Source organism: Numenius arquata, chromosome 4 (genome assembly GCF_964106895.1).
Source record: "Numenius arquata chromosome 4, bNumArq3.hap1.1, whole genome shotgun sequence".
Lineage (NCBI taxonomy): Eukaryota > Metazoa > Chordata > Aves > Charadriiformes > Scolopacidae > Numenius > Numenius arquata.
The window spans coordinates 69,546,556-69,569,157 of record NC_133579.1 but is presented as its reverse complement, the minus strand read 5'-3'; the positions used below and the strand labels follow the sequence as shown (position 1 = coordinate 69,569,157).

The window sequence follows — 22,602 nt, the reverse complement described above, 5'->3', positions numbered from 1 at the left end:
GGGATCAGCTTGCAAATTGTCTGACATGGCTCAGACAACTCATTCTTAACTGTGGCCAATTAGTGTTGACAGCCTAAGCTACATTCGATTTAGAATTTGGAGGTAGACACGTATGTTAAAATGAGGTGACTGAACTCTATTTAAAGAGGTTTTGCCCCTGTGTTCAGTGAGCAAGCAAACAGTTGGAAAAGGCTTACAGCTTCTCTTTACTCAGGCCAAGCAGGGAATGTCGCAGATACATACTGTACTGTCAGCATTGGTAGGAAAACCAAACAGAATCTATGGAAAAGTCTTCTTCCCTATAGAATAACCAACCGTCACTTTTTTTAAACACCTTGTGCATATATTCTACAGGTGGAAGCTTTATAGATCTACTTTCAATTTCATTGAAATTGAAATTCATATTCATTCATAGAATAACATTAGAATAACGCATTTGCTATATAACTAGGCGTAATTTAAAAGCCAAAGTAGTTTTTTGCAGAAACAAACACACAGAGCTTACATTTAATACATTTTTGCATCATTTTTACTCTATGCTTAGCAGAACGATAGCAACATGTAAAAAGCAGCTACTTTTCTCAATAACTTATAAGAAAATCCTCTAAAAACCCAGAATTACTTAAAATGAAACAATTTTGGGAACCCCTTTGGAAGAACCGCAGAGGATATGAATCAAGCGTTGATTGCATCAGGAAAGCATGAAGAGTATGTAAGATGGTAGAAGCATCTTTGTTGACAAGTAAATCAAATCTATCTTTGACTGTCAATAGAATAAACAGGGAAATCCAGACAAAACTCAGGCAATCTCATTACTATAAATTTGATCAGATTCCTCAAAAAGAGGCCAGATCTGAATTAAGCATGACTGCTTCTTTAGTTGATGTCTATTTGGTGCAGCCCTTTAATAATATCTATTCTAGCACAACAATTTGTACTTATCTGATGATTAAATTACCTGTTAAAATATATGGGCATAATACAAGTGAATCAGTCTCAACCATACATTTTCTTTTATTTTCTCCTAACAATAGCCTGACCAGCCAAGAATTTGACTGATCATGTTCATTCTGCACAAGATTCTATACAATAATATCGCCTTTTAATTAACAACTTGTCATGAGTGCCATCAAACTAATCCTTCTGTATATAGGTAGCTTCCATTTTTATCTACAAAATGCAGATATTTATACAGCATGCCATCTGAATGCCAAAAGGTTCCAATGTATTTCCTATATCCCCTCATGGTAAATAAATTCATAAAAATAAGTCTAAAAATGAAAATAAGATGTCCAACTACACCAGAAAGTGGGGTTAAATGTTTTCGAACAACCTGTGTAGAAAAACTGAAGCTGTCCAAAATTGATTGCCTACTTGAGACAGTATCAAATTAGAAAAAATCCTTTTCCTAGTTTGGTAATCAGCTGTCTCCTGGTAAAACATGATATTACATAAAAAACCCAACTCTTTACAAACACCTAGAAAAGCTGCTAGGGCAAGCTTGGACTATGATGGCCCTCTTGATAAACAAAAACTAGCAGATAATCAGCTCTATGCAATTAGTGCATAAACTAATGGTCTGCAGATAAATACCAGACTGAAAAAAAAAAAAAAAAGGAAATACGTTTCACATGTCGACAATCCATTCTAATTTCACTAGCCTTATACACACTGCATTTCTTTTAGTGTTCTTTCAATTAGCTGAATGACAGTCAGAACGTCAATGTTTCTTGTCAGGATGATTTACTTACAGCTTAAACACGACCAATACTGCTTCGTGGGTTTTTTAACGTGTTTATATCTTCTGTGATTAAAAATAAATAGAAATACATGCCACTTTTTAGAATTGTTTCTATTTTCCAGTGGCAAATGAATTCTTTAAAGCAAAACATATAAAGAAAGGCAGAAATAAATGACTGACATCCAGCTTTATTTAACTGCTTTTCTTTCCTTTCTCCACCCCACTGTGCTGATCCCTTTTAATTCTACGCTACTGATTCCCACTGCCAAACTATTAAAAATAGTACTGGACAACCTTACTCAATTTTCTCTACTAATCAGATGAGATATGGGTGAAATAATTGCTTTAACATTATAATAGTTTAACATTCAATTACTTCTGTGTTATTTAACCATATTAGAGACAGGTGAATGTCAAAGTCTTAAAGAGGGGAAAACAGTAAAAATACTTTCCTTCTTTTAAAACAGCTTTAGTATATGTTCATTACAAAACAAAGTAACATTTACCGGTGCATCAGCCAGTCATAGACTTATAGAATTGTCTAGGTTGGAAGGGACCTTTAAGATCATCTAGTCCAACCATCAGCCTTACTCTGATAAAAACCATCACTAAACCATGTCACTAAGCACTATGTCAACCCATTTTGAATACCTCTAGGGATGGTGCCAGTCATCACACCACAGCAGGTACTCCATGAAGATAAACCAGCACCCTGATTCCTGACACCACAGCCCCGGCGTTTCTCTCCTGAAAACTAATCTCAGAGTGAAAGCAAGCAAACGACACATTTAGTCTTGCTGCGTTAAGCCGTTGGGTAATAAGCGCTCCACACTGAAAACGAGGAAGAAGCTGACAGGGCTGGAGAATTGGAGTTTCTCCAGCTTTCACACTGCCCACTCTTCCGTTTGGGAGAAGCCGGCCGGAGGGGACACGGCGTGTGAAGGAAGGTGACAGGAGGGCTGTAGGTGAGGAGGGCCACAGACACCACCGTGAAGCACCATGGCCCACAAGGGACCTAGGCCAGCCAGTCAAATTGTCTTTGGGTCCCCTTATCTCACAAGATGTTTTGACAAATTGTTTTCATACAGGCTCCTACTGTCTCATCAAAAACTTAGGAGAAGTAGCACATTTAGCTTTGATACTTCGCCATATGTATACTTTCACAAACAGTTACCTCAAAGAATTTTTTTTTAAAAGCTCAAGTACAAGTAGTCTAATAACTGTAAAGCAGACCTCATACCTTCCAATGGTCAAGGTGCCTGGGTGACAATCACTGACAACAGCAAGGGTACACATAGGCTTATTCTTTTAACTTCGAAAGAGGCCACAATTTATAAGAAGAGGCTGCAAACTAAATTTAGCATCTCTACAATTTATGACATGCTACCCATTAATGTGTCAGGGAAGAAATTTTGTATGAGAAATGTAGCTGTGGAAATTCAAAGAACTGTTAATGTGAAATGCAGCGTCCAAGTGAGCCCCAGGCAACTATTGTTTTGCACTAGAGACCACATCCTCCCCATGAAATTAGTATTTTTAAACTAATCAAGAGGCTAACCACTTACTGAGATAATAACTTTTACTGAACTGAAGGAAAAAAACCGCCGCCTCTTAATTCACTGCATGGTATAGCCACTAATTCAAAATACAAAGCAGAAATTAAGGGATAAATCTGCTTAGATGAAAGGAAAACGCAGAGTGACAAAATGGCCTTATATAAGAGCAGAATGTTGTCATTTCACTCTTTATACATGGCACATAAATTCCAATTTAGTTAAAAGGAAAAGAACGTGCAGAATATGTACCAAATCAACGGAACCATTTTTATGTGAAAGTAGTTCATTAGGCTCAAGAAAAATCTGTACACTTAAACGCACTGATGCACAGAACATACCTTTGCAATGTGCTCACTTTGCAGCTGCTAAGTACGCATCCAGCCAAATGGTAGGAATCTTTGCATCTCCGCTAACTGAAGCGAGAGATGGGAAAGCTGGAGGTCTGACTGGTATCAGATTCACTCCCTCTCTTCCCCTCTCCCAAGCCCCAAACTAAGAGGAATTTAAACCAGCAACATATTTTACCTTAGATGGCAGAGATGATGACACTTGACAAGATACAGACGCTGCTCTCAAACAGCCTGACAGAAACATGGTAATAAACACAAAAGCATAAGATCATACAACTAGTAGACTACGTGTGCACAGCTCTCCCAGGACATTAGTAACCCCAGGCCATCTTGGATGAGAAGGCACTGCAGAACATAATTAGAAATCTTCCTGCCTTACTGAACTTAAATCTTAGGGAAATCTTAACTGCCTTACTGGAAGTTCCTTTTTGAACTTCCCATCAGTGAAGCCTGTACTGAATATCTGCCCAAGACAGGTCCTGCAAGCGTTGACAGCGACAGATATAAGCACCTATGGCTGGTTGTCTTCTACTCTTACTTCCAGTCTACCGTGGATGTGGTAGCAGCCTACATATAAGCAAGAGAGAACAGGATCTTGAGCCCAGTAACAGGCTTATAATTCAGGTGGGGGGAAGGATAAAGAGAGAGACAAGAGTAATTTCTTTTTCCTTTGTCACTACCATAATACAAGGGAGCACCCTAAAATCTTTCTACACGTTTCTACAATTTACACAGACTAGTGAATTAGAAAGCACCTAAAAATAAAGGAAATATACTGCCAGCCACAGCTCTTAAAGCATCAGACAAAAGAATAATTTATGGCCAAAAGGAAGAGAGGAATGAGAAGAATTGACCTTGCTTACTTATCTTGTGGATAAGTGATTTATCATACACAAGAATGTCAACCTAATTATGAAAGGGACACCAATTATGAAAGGGAAAATCTTTACAATTGTATAAAACTGATTCAATTAAACATTTTAAAAGAAGTTAGGACAATGCACAGGGCTAAAAAAATCACCTATTGGGTCTGCGACAGAAATCTAAGAGGAAAGATTAAATTTTACAGAAAAGCAAACTCAATGTCCATCAGGAAGCAATTAGCACGTAAAAACACAGCTTATTTATAGTACACAGGACACGACAGTGTTAAGATTAGATCAACTTGACTAGGTAACTGTACACGATACTAGCCCAGTTGCATAAGGTTCTCTCCAAATATCATTTAGGAACTCAAATTCAGAAGAAAACCATCCTTAATAAAAAGGAATTAATAGCTTAAATGAAATAAAATCAATTTCTAAAACAGCAAGACTGAAAGAATTTATTAAATATTGATCATAGGTAATTTCTGCTGGTCATCTTTAAACATATAAGTAATCATATTAATGCAGAAAGGATCAATATGCTAGGAGTACACAGGAATGGTTCTCAATGAATTCTGAGGAACTATCCTCACAAGATGATCCATGAGTAACCTCTGGGAAGGAGAACTGCACGTACTGAGATAATCAATTATGAATGGAAAGACACGTGTATGTCTTCACATGATTTGTATGCCATTACCTTCCTTTGCGCAACTTGCTTTAGGTCATAAATCTTATTTCTGGAAATGAATAGAGTCATTTGAAGCCTGGATTCCACTTTCTGGTTTTTGTCAGTAAACTACAGCAGATCTGCACAACATTGTAGTGACTGGTAGGTCAGTCACTTCCACCTAGCCCAGGGGAACGATGGTGATGCCACACAATCGCACCAAAAGCATATAACAAACAGTCCTACGCCTCTACGGTAAGCAGGGGGGGCAAGCGAACCCCTGCTGTGATGGGGGACAGAAAGACCTGCAGAGAACCCAGCTCTCTCTCCCCCTACAGGAGAGGCTTCTGCTTCTGCAACACTTACTTTCCTACAGTCAATGAACAGAAAACTAAATACCTTCCCTGTAAGTGTGATTACTGGTTTTGAGAAAACAAAAGTCATGCTAGAACAAGTATTATGGACAAGAGATATTTCTAGTTCCATATTATTGACTGCATTTAATTGTTTGGAAACCTCCTCTTTAAAGATGGTTTTCAATCCTTGCTTTTTGATGAACCCAGCAACATACCAGGAAGATTACAGCATAGTTAGCTACAATGTGATAGAAACAGCGTTTTTATGGAGTAATCTTTTGCAGGTTATATATCAGATAAGTTATTTAGAAATAAAAATTTATTCAGGCCTTTAAAAATGACTATAAACAAAGTAATTTACCTGGCAGCATTTAATTCTGCTTCCCTTTACCATTCCCTAGCAGAGACACACAGCAACATCAGTTGTAAAGCATCTGTGTCTCGCTAGCACAGAAAAGAAAGGGGGAAAATGTTCTTTTAAACATGATGCAGCAGCATCAGCAGGCTGTATATTTCCCAAGTAGGGATCCGTTCCTTATGCACTTAACTCTGATTTGACAATTGCCCTTTGAAAAGCAATCCTATTACATCGAATACTCTTGCTCTTGCACTTTCCCAAAGTTCAAAGAGTCCCTCATGTCAGAGGGAAAAGAAATTACCGCTGGATCTGGTCTCCTAGATATTTGGCACTGAAAAAGATACAAAAGGCTAAGTAACCTTAAACTGTAACCCAATAGCTGGGATGTTATCAATTTCCTTGGACTTATTTGGTATCCATAGCTATCCACAACTACTGCTAAAAATAATACGAGAAGATTAAAATCCATGTAAGATCAAATTTTAGTAGATATGCCTATCCATGGCAGTTCTTCCCCACGGAATATTGGAACAGATACTGCTTTTTTACTAAGAAAAGCAACAAACAGATGTTTAAATAGGTTAAGGATGGAAAGGGATTTAATTTTGGAATAAATCATAATTAAATTATCTTTATTGGCTTCCATCTTGATTCTTCTAGCAAAATTCTCTGATGTATAAACTACATGCAAATTCCACATTTGCTTGGGGCTGTGTGGCCTTTTCAGAGATTTTTTGCAAAGAAAAAGCAAGATTTCCTTTCAATGTTAAGCGCAAAGGAGTTAGTTATCGCTTATTATGTCCACAGAAGCAGTACATATAAACGCATTTCCAGTTCCATTGAAAAAAAACCACCCCAGTGCCTAACGCTAAAAGACTGCTCTTGATCTAGTAAAAAGTTAGACTAGATGATTGATCTCTAGAGGTCCCTTCCAGCTCTGACAATTCTGTGATTCTGTGAAAAATCCTTATCCAAATTTGCCAGGGAATTCAGCAGAAATACTGAGGGTGCAGTTTGAAAGCTGCAGTTCTGCCTTCGCTGCTCAATCCCAGCTCTTCTATCTTCTTCCTGCTCCCGACACTAGCACTCACGCAATGGCAATTGTGAGTTATTTCAGGCAGCTGGTAATCATGAAGATTACCCTGGAAAGTGATCTTTTCCAACCAAACCAGCTCCCTGAACTGGCTTGCCATATGGTCCCATGATTATCAACAGCGGCTCAAGGGCAGGAACGTAGCAGCTGGCTGGGTTACACTGCAGCAAAGTCACACTGTAACTTGCTTTCACTTTTCTTGGACCACATTCTCCTAACCCCAACAATCTCAGCACCAGCACTTGTAGTTGCGGAGCAAGACACCGCCATTGTGACTGAAACAGACTCCTTCACCAAGGTACTCTGCCATAGCCACTACAATGGATATAAACGAAGCAAAAGCGGTTTTGTGGCAGAAAGCAGAAATCTCACACTTCTTAGTGATGTCACTGCGAAAGGTTCTTACGCTTTAACATTTTTTGAGAAAGAATGAGATGCGGGCAAACACCTTTCTGTGGACGTTAAACTAGTCACAGTGTCACCAGAGGGAACTGAGCACCAACAGGCAGTGCTTATCAAGCTTATTTTCACTTTATTTAGTAACGTTCTTAACTACAGAATCTCCTATGTATGCTCCACTAAACTTTATATTTTATGGACTACGTTACCACACGTCTTCCCCCTGTTTCATAAGTAATAAACCAGGATTTTATGGCATGTGGGAGTACACTTATATTACATTTTTTGTACATGAATGCATTATCTTTACCGAGGTGAAGCTAGCAGTCCCAAGGTCCACAAAGGTTAGTCTCCCTTAGCTGTCTCTGTAGTCACCTCCCAGGAGGTGATGACCTGCTGATACCACCGTGTCCAGTTCACCCTCCTCTGTGCCCTCTTCACCATGTCAGTGCTAACGTTTGATCCCTGATCAAACCACGTTGAGGAGCTAAAATACCAGAAACTCCCACCTTCCTTCCCCACCAAAAAACCCCCAAAACATATCCCCCCCAAAAAAAAACAACTGAAGAGTTTCTACTGGTTCAGCTGCCCGAGGATCAGAGAGGTATAAATTTAATAAAGACAGAGGTGGGAACAGACACCAGTGGGGGAAATCTTTTGGCAGCCACTAGAACCTCAAATCATGCTCCTGGAAACAAAGCTAAGTCAACTCTGAAAAAGAAAATCCATTGGAGTTTGGGCTTCATTTGTTCTGAAGTTCACGTAGTCTAGCTTCCAAACATAATATATAGCTTATGCATAATTTAAAAACAAATCACCGTAATTTAAGATGTTTGTAGGATAGGTAGAAAACTTTAATTTCTTTGGTCTAACTGTATCAGCATAGTGAGCAATCAATCACAAGCAGTGCCAGAAGACTCAGATTTTTAACCAAGCTCCAAAATAATATCTTTAAAAACAGAACAATAAATACTTAATGCAGTAATTCTGGAAAACATGCACCTTCTTTTGGCCCAATGCAACATTGCAACAGCAATTCATTAATGTTCTCCAAAAGCCACACCATTAGAAAAATGTTAGTACACAAAAACCATAAAAACAACCCATAATAACAATTTGCTTTAAGTACCATTGACAACACAGAAGGAAGAGACAGATGGATTCAGGGACCGGCATCATGACAAGAAATACTGTTTCTTATGAAATTCTGAGATTAAAATACTTTAGAACAAAAAGCAAAAGAAATCAAAAGTCGTCAAATCTGAGAGTTAATGGGTAAAGTCAAAATCTTACACACATCTGAAATTCCGATTAGATCATCACAGTGCTTGAAAGTTACTGGATTTATCCCTAGAATACCAGCTCAAACTTCCTCTAGAACCTCCCAAGCAACAGCATATCTCAAAATTACTCTATGCTGAATATATAAACTCTTTCTTTCCTTGGTGAAATATGCAGTTTCTTTCTATTATATTTTCTATTACACACTTCTATACTTTATTATACACTTCTATTATATTTTCTGAAGATAACTCTCAAGGCCTGTTATGGTCAGAACCTTGTAATCAGCCTACTACCAGAAGCTGGCAAGTTATATGCTCCTGTCTCCACCCCAGTGAATGATCTAAGATCAAAGATGCATTTAAGTTCCAGGGTCACTAGATTTTATAGTAAAGTCACATAGAGTGCAATGAATTCATGAAAACACAGCCTACAGTGGTAGGTATTTTTTCCTTTATGTATCATTTAATATTATGTAAGGTGGTGGTTCATTTGCAAAAAGCGCACATGAAGAGAAGTGAAAAAGAAGCAGCTGCTGGAGGTCCACAATGAATTTCAAATAATGCGTTTTCGTATGGAAAAAAGTACAGTTCACACTGTGACAGAAAGCTCCCTTCACCTGCAGAACCATGACAGCTACGATTTAACAGCACTGCAATTACACATCTACAGATAATGAGGCCCCATGCTCCCCTTCAGCTCTTTGATCTTCTCTGCAGCCTGTGCCTTTTACATCCACAGACCCCTCTTCTCCCATCCCGCCACTGATTTTGTCCAGAACATTTGAAGATTTACTTTAAACATGAAATTTTGAAGTGACACCTGGCAAAGCAACACAGCAAATGTGGTAACAGGTTTTGTGTCACAAAGCTATACTTTTAAAGTCCTACTTTCACACAAGAGTATTCCCATTCCTTAATTCAAGCTCGCTTTGCAGAACATAACTGTGTTTTAGATTGAACTGTGCTTCACAGTCTGCTGTGGCTTTTATTTCAAGTTACTGTAATGGCATACAAAGGTCAGTTCACATACATGCACGATTTAACAGAAGTTAAACTGTTACACATAACTAACAAGCATTATGTTAGAAACCTGTCAGAATTAGTTAAGCTCACCTCTTTATCCATACTTTCTAAATCCTCCTTACATAGGGTGTACAGGGGCATTGTTTCCGACATACTTGGCTGCCGTTTCCGCTTCGATGGACCAGGCTGCTCGTCATTTTCACTGGCTGGTAGGTCTTCTTCAAACATCTGCTGCTGATGTGGTTGAACAACTCTGAAAAATTTCAGGGGTCCCACATAAGAAACATTTACTTGATTTACAACTTGTCTAGAAATAAAATCTTATAAACAATTTATGACTGCTGAATATCTATGACCTTGCTGAATAGGGTTCTGGGTTCATCAACAGAAGAAAAATTAAGTCTCCCAATGATTGCTTTTATTTTCAGTTTGATGGCTCAAGTTCTTGTTCTACCTTTGGCAAGGTACTCGCTCTCCTGCCTTCCCATTGCTCCTGTAAGGAACCATCAAACTTTTCTTGAGGCCAGGAGTTTCAGTAGCTGCAGATGCATTGCCTTTAGAATACTTTAAAGTTTGTACTCAATCGGAGTTTGTCCATCACTTGACGCATTTATCATTCAGGAAACAATCCTTACATTCTAATATATTTTCCTGATCTATGTTACGCTTGTGTTCTTGAGCCTCAAAGTATACTTTTCTATTTCTCAACCTTACAAGACAAGAGGTTTGCAAATAGGAAGCTCATCTCTGCAGCCTCAGTCTTCAGACGTTTCCCAGATGTTAAGCCTGGATGAGATGCAAACCAGACCCTATTTCTTTTTGGCTAGTGTATTCAAATATGGTAGTGTTTTCTCTTAGTTTGTATTTTATTACCTTGTTAGTTACTGTATTTAACCAGAACATGCAGATACAAAGAGGAATGTCAAAATGGTTGTGAAAATAGATAAAATAATCATAACCTCATGAGAATTGTTTTATAATAGTAATAAAAAGATAGACTAGATCTAGAGCAGTATCAGGATGCTTCTACTTTTCTTAGGTAACTTTTCTGTGAATATCACTTAACTATTAAAGACTTGGAGAAGCTAAAACTGCTACACAATACCGTTCAACTATGAACATTGGGCTGTTACACTAACCTCCTGGAACACATTACAGCAGCTCAGCACCACCAGAATCCTATTCAAAGATCTCAGGTCAGAAAGCTCATGGATCACAAATTATTTACGTAAGCCACAATATTGTGTGTGTGGGGGGGAATAATTACCACAAGCAAGTATAAAAGTGGCTGCATTTGAAATCACAAGCCGTTTCAAGTTGTAACTGCCAGGTGAGACACCATCAAGCTGTTTCAGAGGGTGGTGCTGATTAAAAAAAGGGTAGAGTGGTCTTTGGTGAGAAGAGTTTCAGCACAGGATGGCTGCTTCTCATCCAGCCTGGATTTTCAAGAAGCAGCTTTATATCACCAGCTCCACCCCAAACAACCCCATTATTAAATTATGTAAATCCAGTCACATGTAAGGTTCTACAAAATCATTTCTCCTTTCATGAACTTTCTACATCACTACTTCAATCCCAGAGCGTATGAAATCTGAAAGCCACACAAAGCTGTGAATTGAGCTCATTTTGAGGGCTTATAACGTATAGACGCAGGAGATGCGAATTAATTTTTTGAATTAGGGGCGGTGGGGGAAGAGAGCCAAGCCAACACGCCATGCTGGGTAGCCCAGCAATCTGCTGCAAAAGAGAGCTCAGCATCAGCTCAGCACCAAAGCAGGAACATTCCCCTTCAAAGTTTGTCACTTCGGTACACTGGAATTTCCTATGAAGCCCAAACGACGATTTAGATGTTGGGGAAATGGACTAGCCAAACTCTTCTGTTAGATTTTCACCTCAGTTTGACAGTGTTTTGTTGGTTCTTTTTTTTTTTTTTCCTCTCTAGTAAATGCTTTCTATTTTACAAGATCACACAGTTTTCTTTTCCTATTAAACTGCTGTAAGACAATGATTTTCATAGGTGTAAGAGGGAAAAAAAAATACAGCATTCCACTATATTTTCCAAAAGGATCTTTAAAATGAGATTTTCACACCTTTTTAGTAGGTACCCTAGCCAAGAGAAGGGTGATCTCATTTACGTTCTTAGTAAAACAGAGAATGACAAACCAAAAGGTATAAGCATCTTACACAACAAACAGTATTGAAAACATGACAGGCTCCACCATGCCAAGAATTATACACAAGTTATATGTAGTAGGCATAGCTGTTTTTCTTAGACTAGAAATAAATCTAGTAAGTGTTTTTAAGAACACATTACCATACTGATGACAGCAAGAACTCCTCCTTTTGCAGTTTCTTTATCATTGTATTCTTATTTATATTCTTTGTTTGAACACTTTAGAGAACATCACCCCCACCTCAACGAGTGACAAAGGCAGGAATTATTTTGCATCATTATTTAATAAAGACTGTATTGACGGTTTAATTCTGGAGATACTGCATCCAAGACAAGGCACAGCTATGAGCTTCTTTACTATGAAGCAGTAATATGCAGAAATACTAAAGTCTCAGGTTAATCTTGAAGACTCCACCATTGCTAAAAAATAAAAATAAAACACCCCCCCCAAGAATAAAATGTGACATCATCCTTGACCACATTATTATGCACAAATATTAACTGTAAAATAACTGTATTAAGAGCTTCTAAAGGCTGTCAGATTTTTTTTCCCCCAGTATTTTCCAACCACTACTAGATTAGAAACACTAGGACTTCTCAAAATGTTTGAAAAAAGCAATATAAAACAAAAGACTTCTTTAAGGTTTGTAAGAAACATTTTTATTTTATCAAAGGCATTTTTCAGGCTTTACATTTTCAGTTGCTTGTTACGTTGATTAAAATTTAAAAGACATACAAATGCAGGAGTTGACATTTATTTCTATTCAGATGAGATTCATGAGCACTTTTAAAAAAATAACACCACATTCAACCCTGCACAGGTTGGTTGGTGCTTGCCAGTCTCACATGCACAAGGACATGCACGTGCACTAGAACTCACCACATGCAGGGCGAGTTCAACATCTGTGGAAGTAACAAGCATCTTCGCACTTTCATTGATACAGCATCAGGGCAAAAGCTAAAGTAGCATTACCATCATGAAAATGTTAAAAATATTTAAATTTCATTCATGATTTCAGTTTTCTAACTAGTATTATTGCTGTCATAACAAAACTGATAGCATTAGATAGGAAAAATATTGTAACAATGAACATGTAAATTAAGACAAAAATTTTATAAGTCTAATTTATATAAATCTTAAAGAATTGCTTCAGCCACCAACATTTGCTCGACACGCCTTTTCAAAGCAAACATTTGGTGCGTCTTAGCATTATTTAAAACCAGAGTGCCACTTTTGCCTTCTCACATGTAAATTACATCCATATTTTAAGCCTTGCTTCATCTGTTAAGTGTATTATTAGCTTTCACTAGAATTTAACTTGCAATAATATTTTTACTTTATTCTAGTCCAAGATGCCATTAGCATTTGCATTATTTTGGACAACGCCACATTACACATCTCATGATCTGTTACAACTCTAGTGTTTACTGTAACGTTTGTAGAATACCGCCTCCATATGAAAATGCAAATTGTTGAGATACGCATGGAGTGTCAAAGTTCTGACACACAGGTTATTTTTAAGGAGGAATCCATCCTGTTCTCAGAGAAGAGCTCCTGCCAGCCGCCAGCAGCCATCGAGCAGCATGGCATTGCATTGCATTCCATTCCCTTCCCTTCTAGGAAGGCTACAAACCCTTTGCCACCCTTCTGCTCAGGTGGCAATAGCCATGGCAAAAAGCAGGTGTTCAAGTTTCTTCAGCTGAGCGTGATGGCAAGATCTATGTCTGTCACACCAAACGTTGACCCAATTAATCGAAACATCTGTAACTCACCAGTAACAGTTTCACTGCAAAGTTCGTGTAGATATTTAAACTAATCATATCCTAATTTAAATTATGTTTCAAGTTGAATCCCAGAAAGAAACTAAAAATGTTGAACCCAAAGTAAAAAAGCAAGAGCTGAAACAGTTCTTACAAAATCGTACCGGGATAACTTGAAGCCCTTTTCAGTAACCAGCCCTGCAAGAGGTGATCTTCTAAGCACAACAAGGTCTATTCTTACAGTAAGAGTCCGAGTATCATCCCCATGCCATGTGTGGTTACCATCTCCAAGGGTTTCCTCTCTCACCAGTGCAATTTTGCCCACTCTCTGAAATTCAGGATCAGGTTTTTAGATCAGTTTTTAGAAACTATCAAGGATTATGGGAGGCTTTGACTACATCCACCCACAACAGGAGCAGTTGTGAGTGTTAACAGCTTTATCTAACTCTGCTTAAATTCAATGGCTTAGTTATAAATACTCTCAAAATCTTTCTGTAGGAATGAATATAGGAGGATGTGAAGTTTGTCAGGACACAAAAATGTATTGCCCTCTACCAAGAAATTGCTGCACTAAGGTCACTTCTCTGAAGTTAAACATGACATCAATTTTTCAATTGGATGTGAAGCTTTTTTTTAAAAGCTTTCACTGATGCATGCACTAAGAGAAGCAAGGTGGCGATACAGTACTTCTGCCTCAGCTCTTGCTCAGTCAAAACACAGCAAAGTTGTTCCTATTTGGCTTTTTGTTACTTCTTCACAGTCTTTGTGCTTTGCTTGCACTATACTTCCTATCCATTAAAAATACTTTATGTGGTATTTGATCACGGCACTGCTTTCCTCCTAGACTTTACCAAGACACTCATCATCTTAATTGAAGGTAGTGGAACTGCTCTGAGGAGTACAGACATGTCCCAATTAAGAGATCAGTGTTTACAGGTCACTAATTTTACCACTAAAACCAAAACAACAGGAACTGATGATGAAAATATTGACTATTTCCCAGTGTATATCTTATGCTAATCTCTTTTCTTACAGCTGCTTGGGGTGAAGCTGTAGATTGTGTACTTTGATTTCCTTCCTTAGATTGAAGTGTCTCAACCCTGAGCATTGACAGTCAAAGGAATGCTTAAGTGAAACAAAATAAGGCAGTAGAAAAGGGATACAGTCCTGCTCCATCCCCAAAACCTGTCTGAGGCTCTGAGAAACTCAACTAAGAGGACAGCTGAAGTGTATTTCTTTCCTTTTCCGTAAGACGTTAAAGTCAAGAAGCACCTCTACATTAAAGAAAAATAGGCTTAGGAGCAGACATAACTCTTCATTAGGTTGTTGACAAAGGCAGAACAAACATCAATATGCATTAATAACATAAACCATCATACTGAAGCATCATGACGATTATATACACGTACGACCATCCTAGCTCTATTTCTAGACAAATGCCTTTCCACAATAACTGACAAACAAAACCAAAAGCTTTTCAGCTCCTCTCTGGATACATGCTATGTCTTGATTATTTAACGTTCTTCCTGTTCATTTAACATGTCATAGTAAAATGCGAACTTTAAAGATACAGTTAAAAAGGAACTGAAAACAAAATGACTTCACAAACAAGAGAGACTCAAAAAACTGTGTTGACAGAAACAGGGAAGCTGAAGTAAGAAAAAGCCTATAAAAAGATGACAGCTGAAAAAAACATAGGTTGAAATAATTTAGCAACAGGAAGATAGAGTGGAAATATAACAAACTACACTAATATATAAAACTTTTAAGTGATGCACTGCAAAAGTGGTCGGGGAGAGAGAAGAAAGGTAGAAAACTGTGTGCACTTACAATTGTGCTTTGTATTTTTGTAGTTCTTTGGAAAACTGAATTGCTTTATAACAACTGCAATACTCCGATCACACTGTACAAAAGAATTTTGATCTCATTTTACAAAAAGAAAATCTTTGCCTTCAACTGGCTACTTCTTTACTACTGGAGTCAACAAGCCTTGCTAAACTTGTTAACATTCCAGATAGTTAGATCTTTTACGTAGATACTTAAGGATGGGTTTTAGGTATTTTATGCATCCTTAAGAGACAAGTGTTGCTGTTGTAGCTTGACCAAATCCACACATTTTGACAAAATCCAGATGCCAGCCTTTCTACTTCAAAAAGCAGGGCGCCTCCCCCTCCTGCTGTTTTAGTGTCTTGATTTAGTGATCTAAGGATTATTAACTAGCCCTCAGTCATCTAGCCTTATTTAAAAATACACAGTTAGCTACACCCCTCTTCCACCACTTCTGATGCTCTTCAAAGCAAAACACAAAGCTAATGTCCCATCTGAAGGAATTAGGTGAAGAGGAAAATTTTACAAACAAAAGCCAAATGCTATCAGATATATATTATAGACAAAAAAGCCCAATCCGGTATTCTAAGACTCGTTAAATACATTGGGCTACCTCACTTCAGAAAGGAGTTACTTAATATCCTTTAAAGCGCACAAACTACATGCTGCATTTATTTGTTTTGAGGGTTCTAGTCACAGTTTAGGTGAGGCATAAAAAGCGTCTGGAATTCTAGCATCCTGATTCCACTTCAGCTGAGTATTCACTTTCACTCATTTCCTTGGCTTTTCAGAAAGTAAACTAACTAAAGCAAAGATGACAATCCAATCAAATGTGAAGATAATAAGAGTTAAATTTACTACAGCATCTGAAAATATAGTTGAAGTGACTCTTAGCTATGCTTTAGGTACCTGAAGGACGAGTGTTCGCCGTGGACTGGTAAGGTGATGGGAGGAGCTGGAGACTGGATGTACATCGACTGGCCAGAGGTCTGAGCACCTTTCCTGATCAGCTTTCCAGTGTTAGGATCATAAAGACGAACTTCAGGACCGGGTTGAGACTTTGGATGGATGGGTGTTGGGTGAAAGAGAGCTGTCTGAAACGTGCTGTGTGTATCAGGGAACGTGGCAGGGCTATTCTCTCTGTCGGATGAAGTTCAGAAAAAGTTGCTTTAGAGATTTTAATGAGCTATCTAACCAGAATGTAAAAAAACAAGCATTCATTTTTTTTTCTAAAGGAGAAAGTGGGAAAAAAAAATAATAATAGTTCGGAAGACTTCAGAAGAAATATTTCTTCTCGCCAACCCCCATTAGTCTCACAGAGAAAAATGCAAAGACACAGATAATGTCATATTCACATTATTTAAAAAAAAAAAAAAACCAACATGCTTTAAAAATTGTCTTAACATATAAAAATTGTCTTAACATATAAAATTACTGAAATTGCTTCCAGGTAGTAACAACTGACAACTAGAGTAGCATGATAATCTGCACATATGCAACACAGAGAAAAGCATGCTATTGTGTCAGATCTTGGTATTTGCTCTCCAAATTGGCTCGGAGAAAAAATAAACACGATATTAATTTGCAAGTCATCCAAACTCATTTATGAAAATACTAAGTTGCCTATGATCACCCCACTGCATTTTAAAACATAATTTTAGAATTGTCAGCAGAAATGTGTAGAGGTCAGTCTGCAGGAATCACCACTGTGGCATACTACCCAATTATGATAAAGTGCCACAGAAAAAAAAAAAAAGGAAGCAAATTGAGTAACTTTAAAAAAAAAAAAAAATCAAATAAACCAACATGTTATGCACCACGAAACTGAAGCTACAGAAAAAGCAATTAAAATTCAAATAAATATTAGAAGTGCCACAAAACCGGAGTTTTTACCATATGCTTTCATGGGTGTTTCTGAAGTAGTCTTGTAGCATCAATACTTAGAGTCAATTTGAAGTTTACTTACTCTGTTTTGCTATTCTTAAGCTTATTTTATATGCAAATATTTTCTCAGAGTTCATTTCTCACCTAGTTCCTAAGTGCTTTGTACCAATAATCATTACTGAAAGCGGTTTCATTAAGGAGAAAAATCTTTTCCAAAGAAGTTGCACATGTTGGGTTAATAACTAAAATTTTTTGCATTAAGATAGATGTCTTACTGACTGAAGTTTGTGGGGGATGTGGTGAAGGAAAGTATGAAGTTAAGGTATATTTTATTTGAAATGCAGAAGTAGGAAAAATTATCATTGTGTTTTGATAAAAGGGAAGAGTAAATTAAGATAGGTAGAAAGACCAACATTCATCTTGACATCAAAAAATGATGCTTACAAGTCACTTTCCAGATTTGTACTGAGAACTTGGCTGTGCCAGGCCTCTAAGACAAGTTAAACATCCCACACAAATATTCCAAAATTTGATTAAAAAAAAATCTGACAGCACTTTTAAAAAACTAAGTATTCTAACTCAAGCCATGAGTAGTCTCTTTCCTAAGTTTTAGAGATTCTGGGTCTCTACCTAGTCTCCCTTTTGATACGTGTCCTCACTTCCAGACATTTCTACTTTTGGTGTCTTCAGAGTGTATGAGGACTTACACATGTACATTCTGCCCGCAAAGGGCTATTGTCTTCTAAGCAGAAAGCAAACCTCGAGCTTATTCAGTCAATCACACCAGTAGCAGTTTAGTACAGAAAATCTAGTATGCTGTGCCCCTTCCTGTCTAAACATAGAAGGGAAGATCCTCCCCTGGGCTTGTAAGACACCATTAACATGAGTCTATCCAAACAGACAAATCAAGAAGAAAAATCTGGCTCTACAGTATATTGTCATGAGTGACTTTAACCGTGCCACCTTCCTGAAGGGGACTGTTCTTAATAGCCCTCTGACTTCCTCTGTGTTAATAAAGTTTTCAGCTGTCCCCTCTATTTGCTGTCATCCTAGTGCACAGATTATTTTTAACCCTTTCTCCTTTAACACTTTTTCTTACCATCCCAAAACCTCCTGTTCTCTCACTACTTCCTTTCTCTCAGTTTTTGCTTCTACCTTCATGCCTTCCAATGTCTCTTAGATTCTTCTGCTGTATTTTTCTGGTTTTCTTTTCATCCTCACTACCAAGTCTCAGAAAAAAATGTCATACTTCACCAATTTTTCATTTTGTGGGAGTACGTACTTTTTTTCTTTTTCTTTTAATTCGGCAGCATGAATGATCCTGTGCCTTGGTGGCATTCCCTGTGTTAGTTGATGAACTGTAGCCAACTGAAGATGGCTAACAATGACAACTGCTTAAGAAACTACTGGTACCACAGGTTTCTCCCGATTCTGCTCATTGCTGAACTGCTTCCCAATCCCTTAACAGTCTTCAGTTTAAGCAGCATAGAAATGGACAAAAATGGAGGGTTCTTTCATAAAAATCTGTAAGCATTGCACAGCACTCTGAAATTTGCAGGAGACCGATTTTATAACTGCATTAACGAATTAGCATCATTGTGTGAATGATCTATTTTCACATCCCCTACTCCCCCAAGTTCCCACGTACCTGTGTGTTTTGATGTAGTCATCCTTCAAGGGAAAGAGCTGTTCCTCAACCTTGTCCCAGCGCTCCAGGCAGCTCCACAGCCAGTCAGGATTTACAACATGAAGGTCCTTGCAGTCCTGAGCTTGCCGTACTTTTTCAGTGCCTATTACAAAGTTAAACATAACATTACAGTTTTCCCAGAAACACAGAAAACAGTTTTAAGTACACAGTGGTTTAGGAAGAAGATTCTGTGATCAATCTTACAGGAAAAAAAAAAAAAGAAACACCCCTTCCCAATCCAACAAAACAACCACAACTGATAAAAGTGAGGCTAAATAAGATGCGATAACCTCAGTCTCAAGCTGCATGAAGGTATTTGTAACTTCCTGAAGCACTAGTGCCGTTGAAGTAGCCCACTAAAATTAATCCATACAGAAAACCTCGACATCTCCACATTAACTAAACAATCAATAGAAATGTACTTTTGTATTTCACCTCCTTTATTTCTATTTGTCCGAGTCTAAGCAGCAGCGACTCTTCAATGCCGTTAAAGCCTAACACTAACTTATCATACTAACTTGTCCCTGCACATGCAGTATCTACCTTTTTAACAGCCAGTCACCCCCTCAACCTCCATTTACCAGGAGCAGAGGCAAAACAAGACAAAAGGATTATTCCATGCCAAATGGGAACAACGAATGTGAAGCTAAACATGGCAGGCTAGCACAAAGTTCCCATGAAACCATCAACAATGCAGCGTGCAAGTGATCTCAATTCCCACCCTCTAGAGAAGCCAGAGCAAGACAGAAACTCAGTCAAGTTGCAATAAATCTTTGCCAAGCACCACCAAAACCAGCAAGCAAAAAGAAGCAAATTAAACAAAGGTTGAAATTAACCTTGAAATGTCATCTGTTCCCAGAAACAGCTGACTGTCCAAATGCTTCAAGATTGTATTTCTTCTATTTGATGGGAAAAATTAATTTTACCAATTGTGGTATTTGTTTCAAAGTGACCTATGGAGGCTCTGAACACTTGGAGACAACACAAAATTATATAATCTGCCATTAAATATATATGCAATAGAGAAAAATCCCACGGATTCTGACCTGATATCTCTATGCTTGACATTGACACGTGGCATTTTTACAGTGCACAAATACTGGTGGAGCTAGAACGTGATAAAGGAACTCTCATCAATCTGACATTCTGTCTCATAGCTGAAAGCCATCACTTTTCCCTTTTGTTATAGCCCTATAATTTATCACATTTCATCTTATTTATACATTGTTTAAAACGCTTACCAAACTCAGTCATTTTCCCAGTAAACGTCTTTGCACCAAGACAGAATAATACAGTCAATATTGCACTACATTTTTTTTTTTGGTGTGTTTAGAAAAGTGAAATAAAAGTAGACCATCAAGAACTAAAGACAAGATTTTAATTAACAACTCAACCCTCTCCTCTAGCTTAAGAGCAGAGCTCTCATAACTGAAGGTGAAGAACACATCACTTCAAACACTGCCCACTCCTGCTGAGGCCCGTCAGCTTTGCACAAAGACCCTGGGGTTTCTTCCTGCAGATGCTTATATAAAAGCCACAATACTCCAGTCTAATTTACCTTATTAACTAAAAAAAAAAAAATCTAAGTAAAATTTTTAATTTTTTAAAAATTTATTTAAAGTTACAATTTATAAGCCTTGTCTATTTTCACACATGTGCCTTCAAGAATGAAGCCTCCAGAAAAAAAATTATCAAATTTCATAACAAGTCTGACAAGGAAGCAAGAACAGCAAATTAATTCAATGGTTTCAACATAGTTCCCTGGAGTTTTATCTGCACGGCTGTCATTTAACAACATCACTTTACTTGTTTCAATTAAGATCAAAGTCTTGAAGTGCTCCTTCTTCTCCACATCATTTGAAGATGAGAGCAAACAGTTAAGAGCAACTACCTAAAGGACCACGTACAACCTGAACTAGAATCTACTGGGGCAGACAGATCTGCTGAAATGCTCTTGAGGATTGACCTAACTAGTTCAGCAGTTTATTTTCTAGACTTCCGTAAATTCAAAAAGACTAAATAAACAGTAAGGGCCCGAGATCAATGCCCTTTACCAAACTGAAAGCCTCTGTTTCCCTGCTTTTATTCCCCCAAACCCAACAGAATACAGGAGTAGGGCTACCTTTTCCTCTACCTTTACATACAAATACTTTATTTCTTGGATTTAGATTAAGAAAAAGATGTTCCGTACACAAATACATGCCTTTCACCTTCAGCAGCAAATGTAAGCAATTCCACAGTTCAGGATTTAAGAGCCATACAGTAAATGTAAAGCTTTTCTCCATATTACTATCTTTGCAACAAAAAAGCATTCATTTAAGAATACAAGATAAACACAAACACAAGTATTTAAAGATAAAGCCCTTTCCAAACCACAAAGGATTTGGAAATCCACATTTTAAATTGTGCCGTAAAATAAAAATAAAACCAGTCCAACAAACACCCAGTAAAAACAACTTTAGAACTCCAACCATGTTAATCCCAGCACACCTTTGCTGTTCAAGAGGTTTTAACCGACTAAAAAGCAAAACTCTTTAAGAAGGGAGGTCAGTGCTCTCACATCATTCATCCCCTGAAACAAGAAATCCATTTTCCAATTAATCATCAGTGACAAAAAGTAAATCGGTGACCCAGAGCACTTTCATACAACAGTCATTGGAAATGAGCCAGTTTACGGTGCCAGAGGGCACTTCCACAGGAAGTGTTGTTATTATTATTTCTATAACCTCAGTGGGAATTGTGGAAATACCTGCAGTCAGACACAAGTAAGCATAAAGCTGTATTTAATTTACACACAGGGTACATCTCAGAGGAAAGAAAGCAGAGGTTCTGAAGGACAATCAGGTCAAGAGATCTGGGGGAGAAACGGATTAAAAAAGTGAAAGACTTGGCTTGGAAAATGGTTTGGTTTTTTGGGGGGGGCATAAAGGAGAAAAGCAATGACAACATAATAGAACAAAGAGCTAAAATGACAGCTGCCACAAAGAGGATGCTGAAATTGGGTTCATAGAATCATAGAATGGTTAGAGTTGGCCTGATATCTAGTCTAAACCTCCCCTCTTCCAATTTAAAACCATTACCCCTTGTCCTGTCACTACATTTCCCGACAAAGAGTCCCTCTCCAGCTCTCCTGTAGGCTCCCTTCAGATACTGGAAGGCTGCTATGAGGTCTCCCCGGAGCCTTCTCTTCTCCAGGCTGAACAACCCCAGCTCTCTCAGCCTGTCTTCATACGGGAGGTGCTCCAGCCCTCTGATCATCTTCGTGGCCCTCCGCTGGACCCATTCCAACAGGTCCATGTCCTTCCTGTGTTGAGGACTCCAAAGCTGGACACAGTATTCCAGGTGGGGTCTCACGAGCACAGAATAGCATAAGCATAAGAGTTTCAGGGGAAAAAAAAGCAACAAGAGCAAGATGTTCAGTGGAAGTTCAGGTACTTGTGCCTGGTATTAGATACTGAATCAAGTATCAGACGTGACCAGTGATGCTGTCCTGCACATAACACTGGAGCTGATTGAATACTAGTAAGCATACAGAACAGTTAACTAGAGTTGCTGGAGCTATTGGATAGACAGAC

The 22,602-nt window shown here is 38.1% G+C and overlaps 1 protein-coding gene across 2 annotated transcripts in view; it reads right to left on the bottom strand.

Moving 5' to 3' along the window:
* Positions 1-22,602, bottom strand: part of CTDP1 (CTD phosphatase subunit 1) — a 115,734-nt gene that overhangs the window by 54,820 nt on the left and 38,312 nt on the right. For both annotated transcript variants that reach the window (XM_074146295.1, XM_074146296.1), the window contains exons 9-11: positions 18,989-19,130; positions 16,366-16,596; positions 9,786-9,948 (exon numbers count right to left, since the gene is read on the bottom strand). In XM_074146295.1, coding sequence (XP_074002396.1) covers positions 9,786-9,948; positions 16,366-16,596; positions 18,989-19,130 — 536 coding nt within the window. The remainder of the gene's footprint in view (positions 1-9,785; positions 9,949-16,365; positions 16,597-18,988; positions 19,131-22,602) is intronic.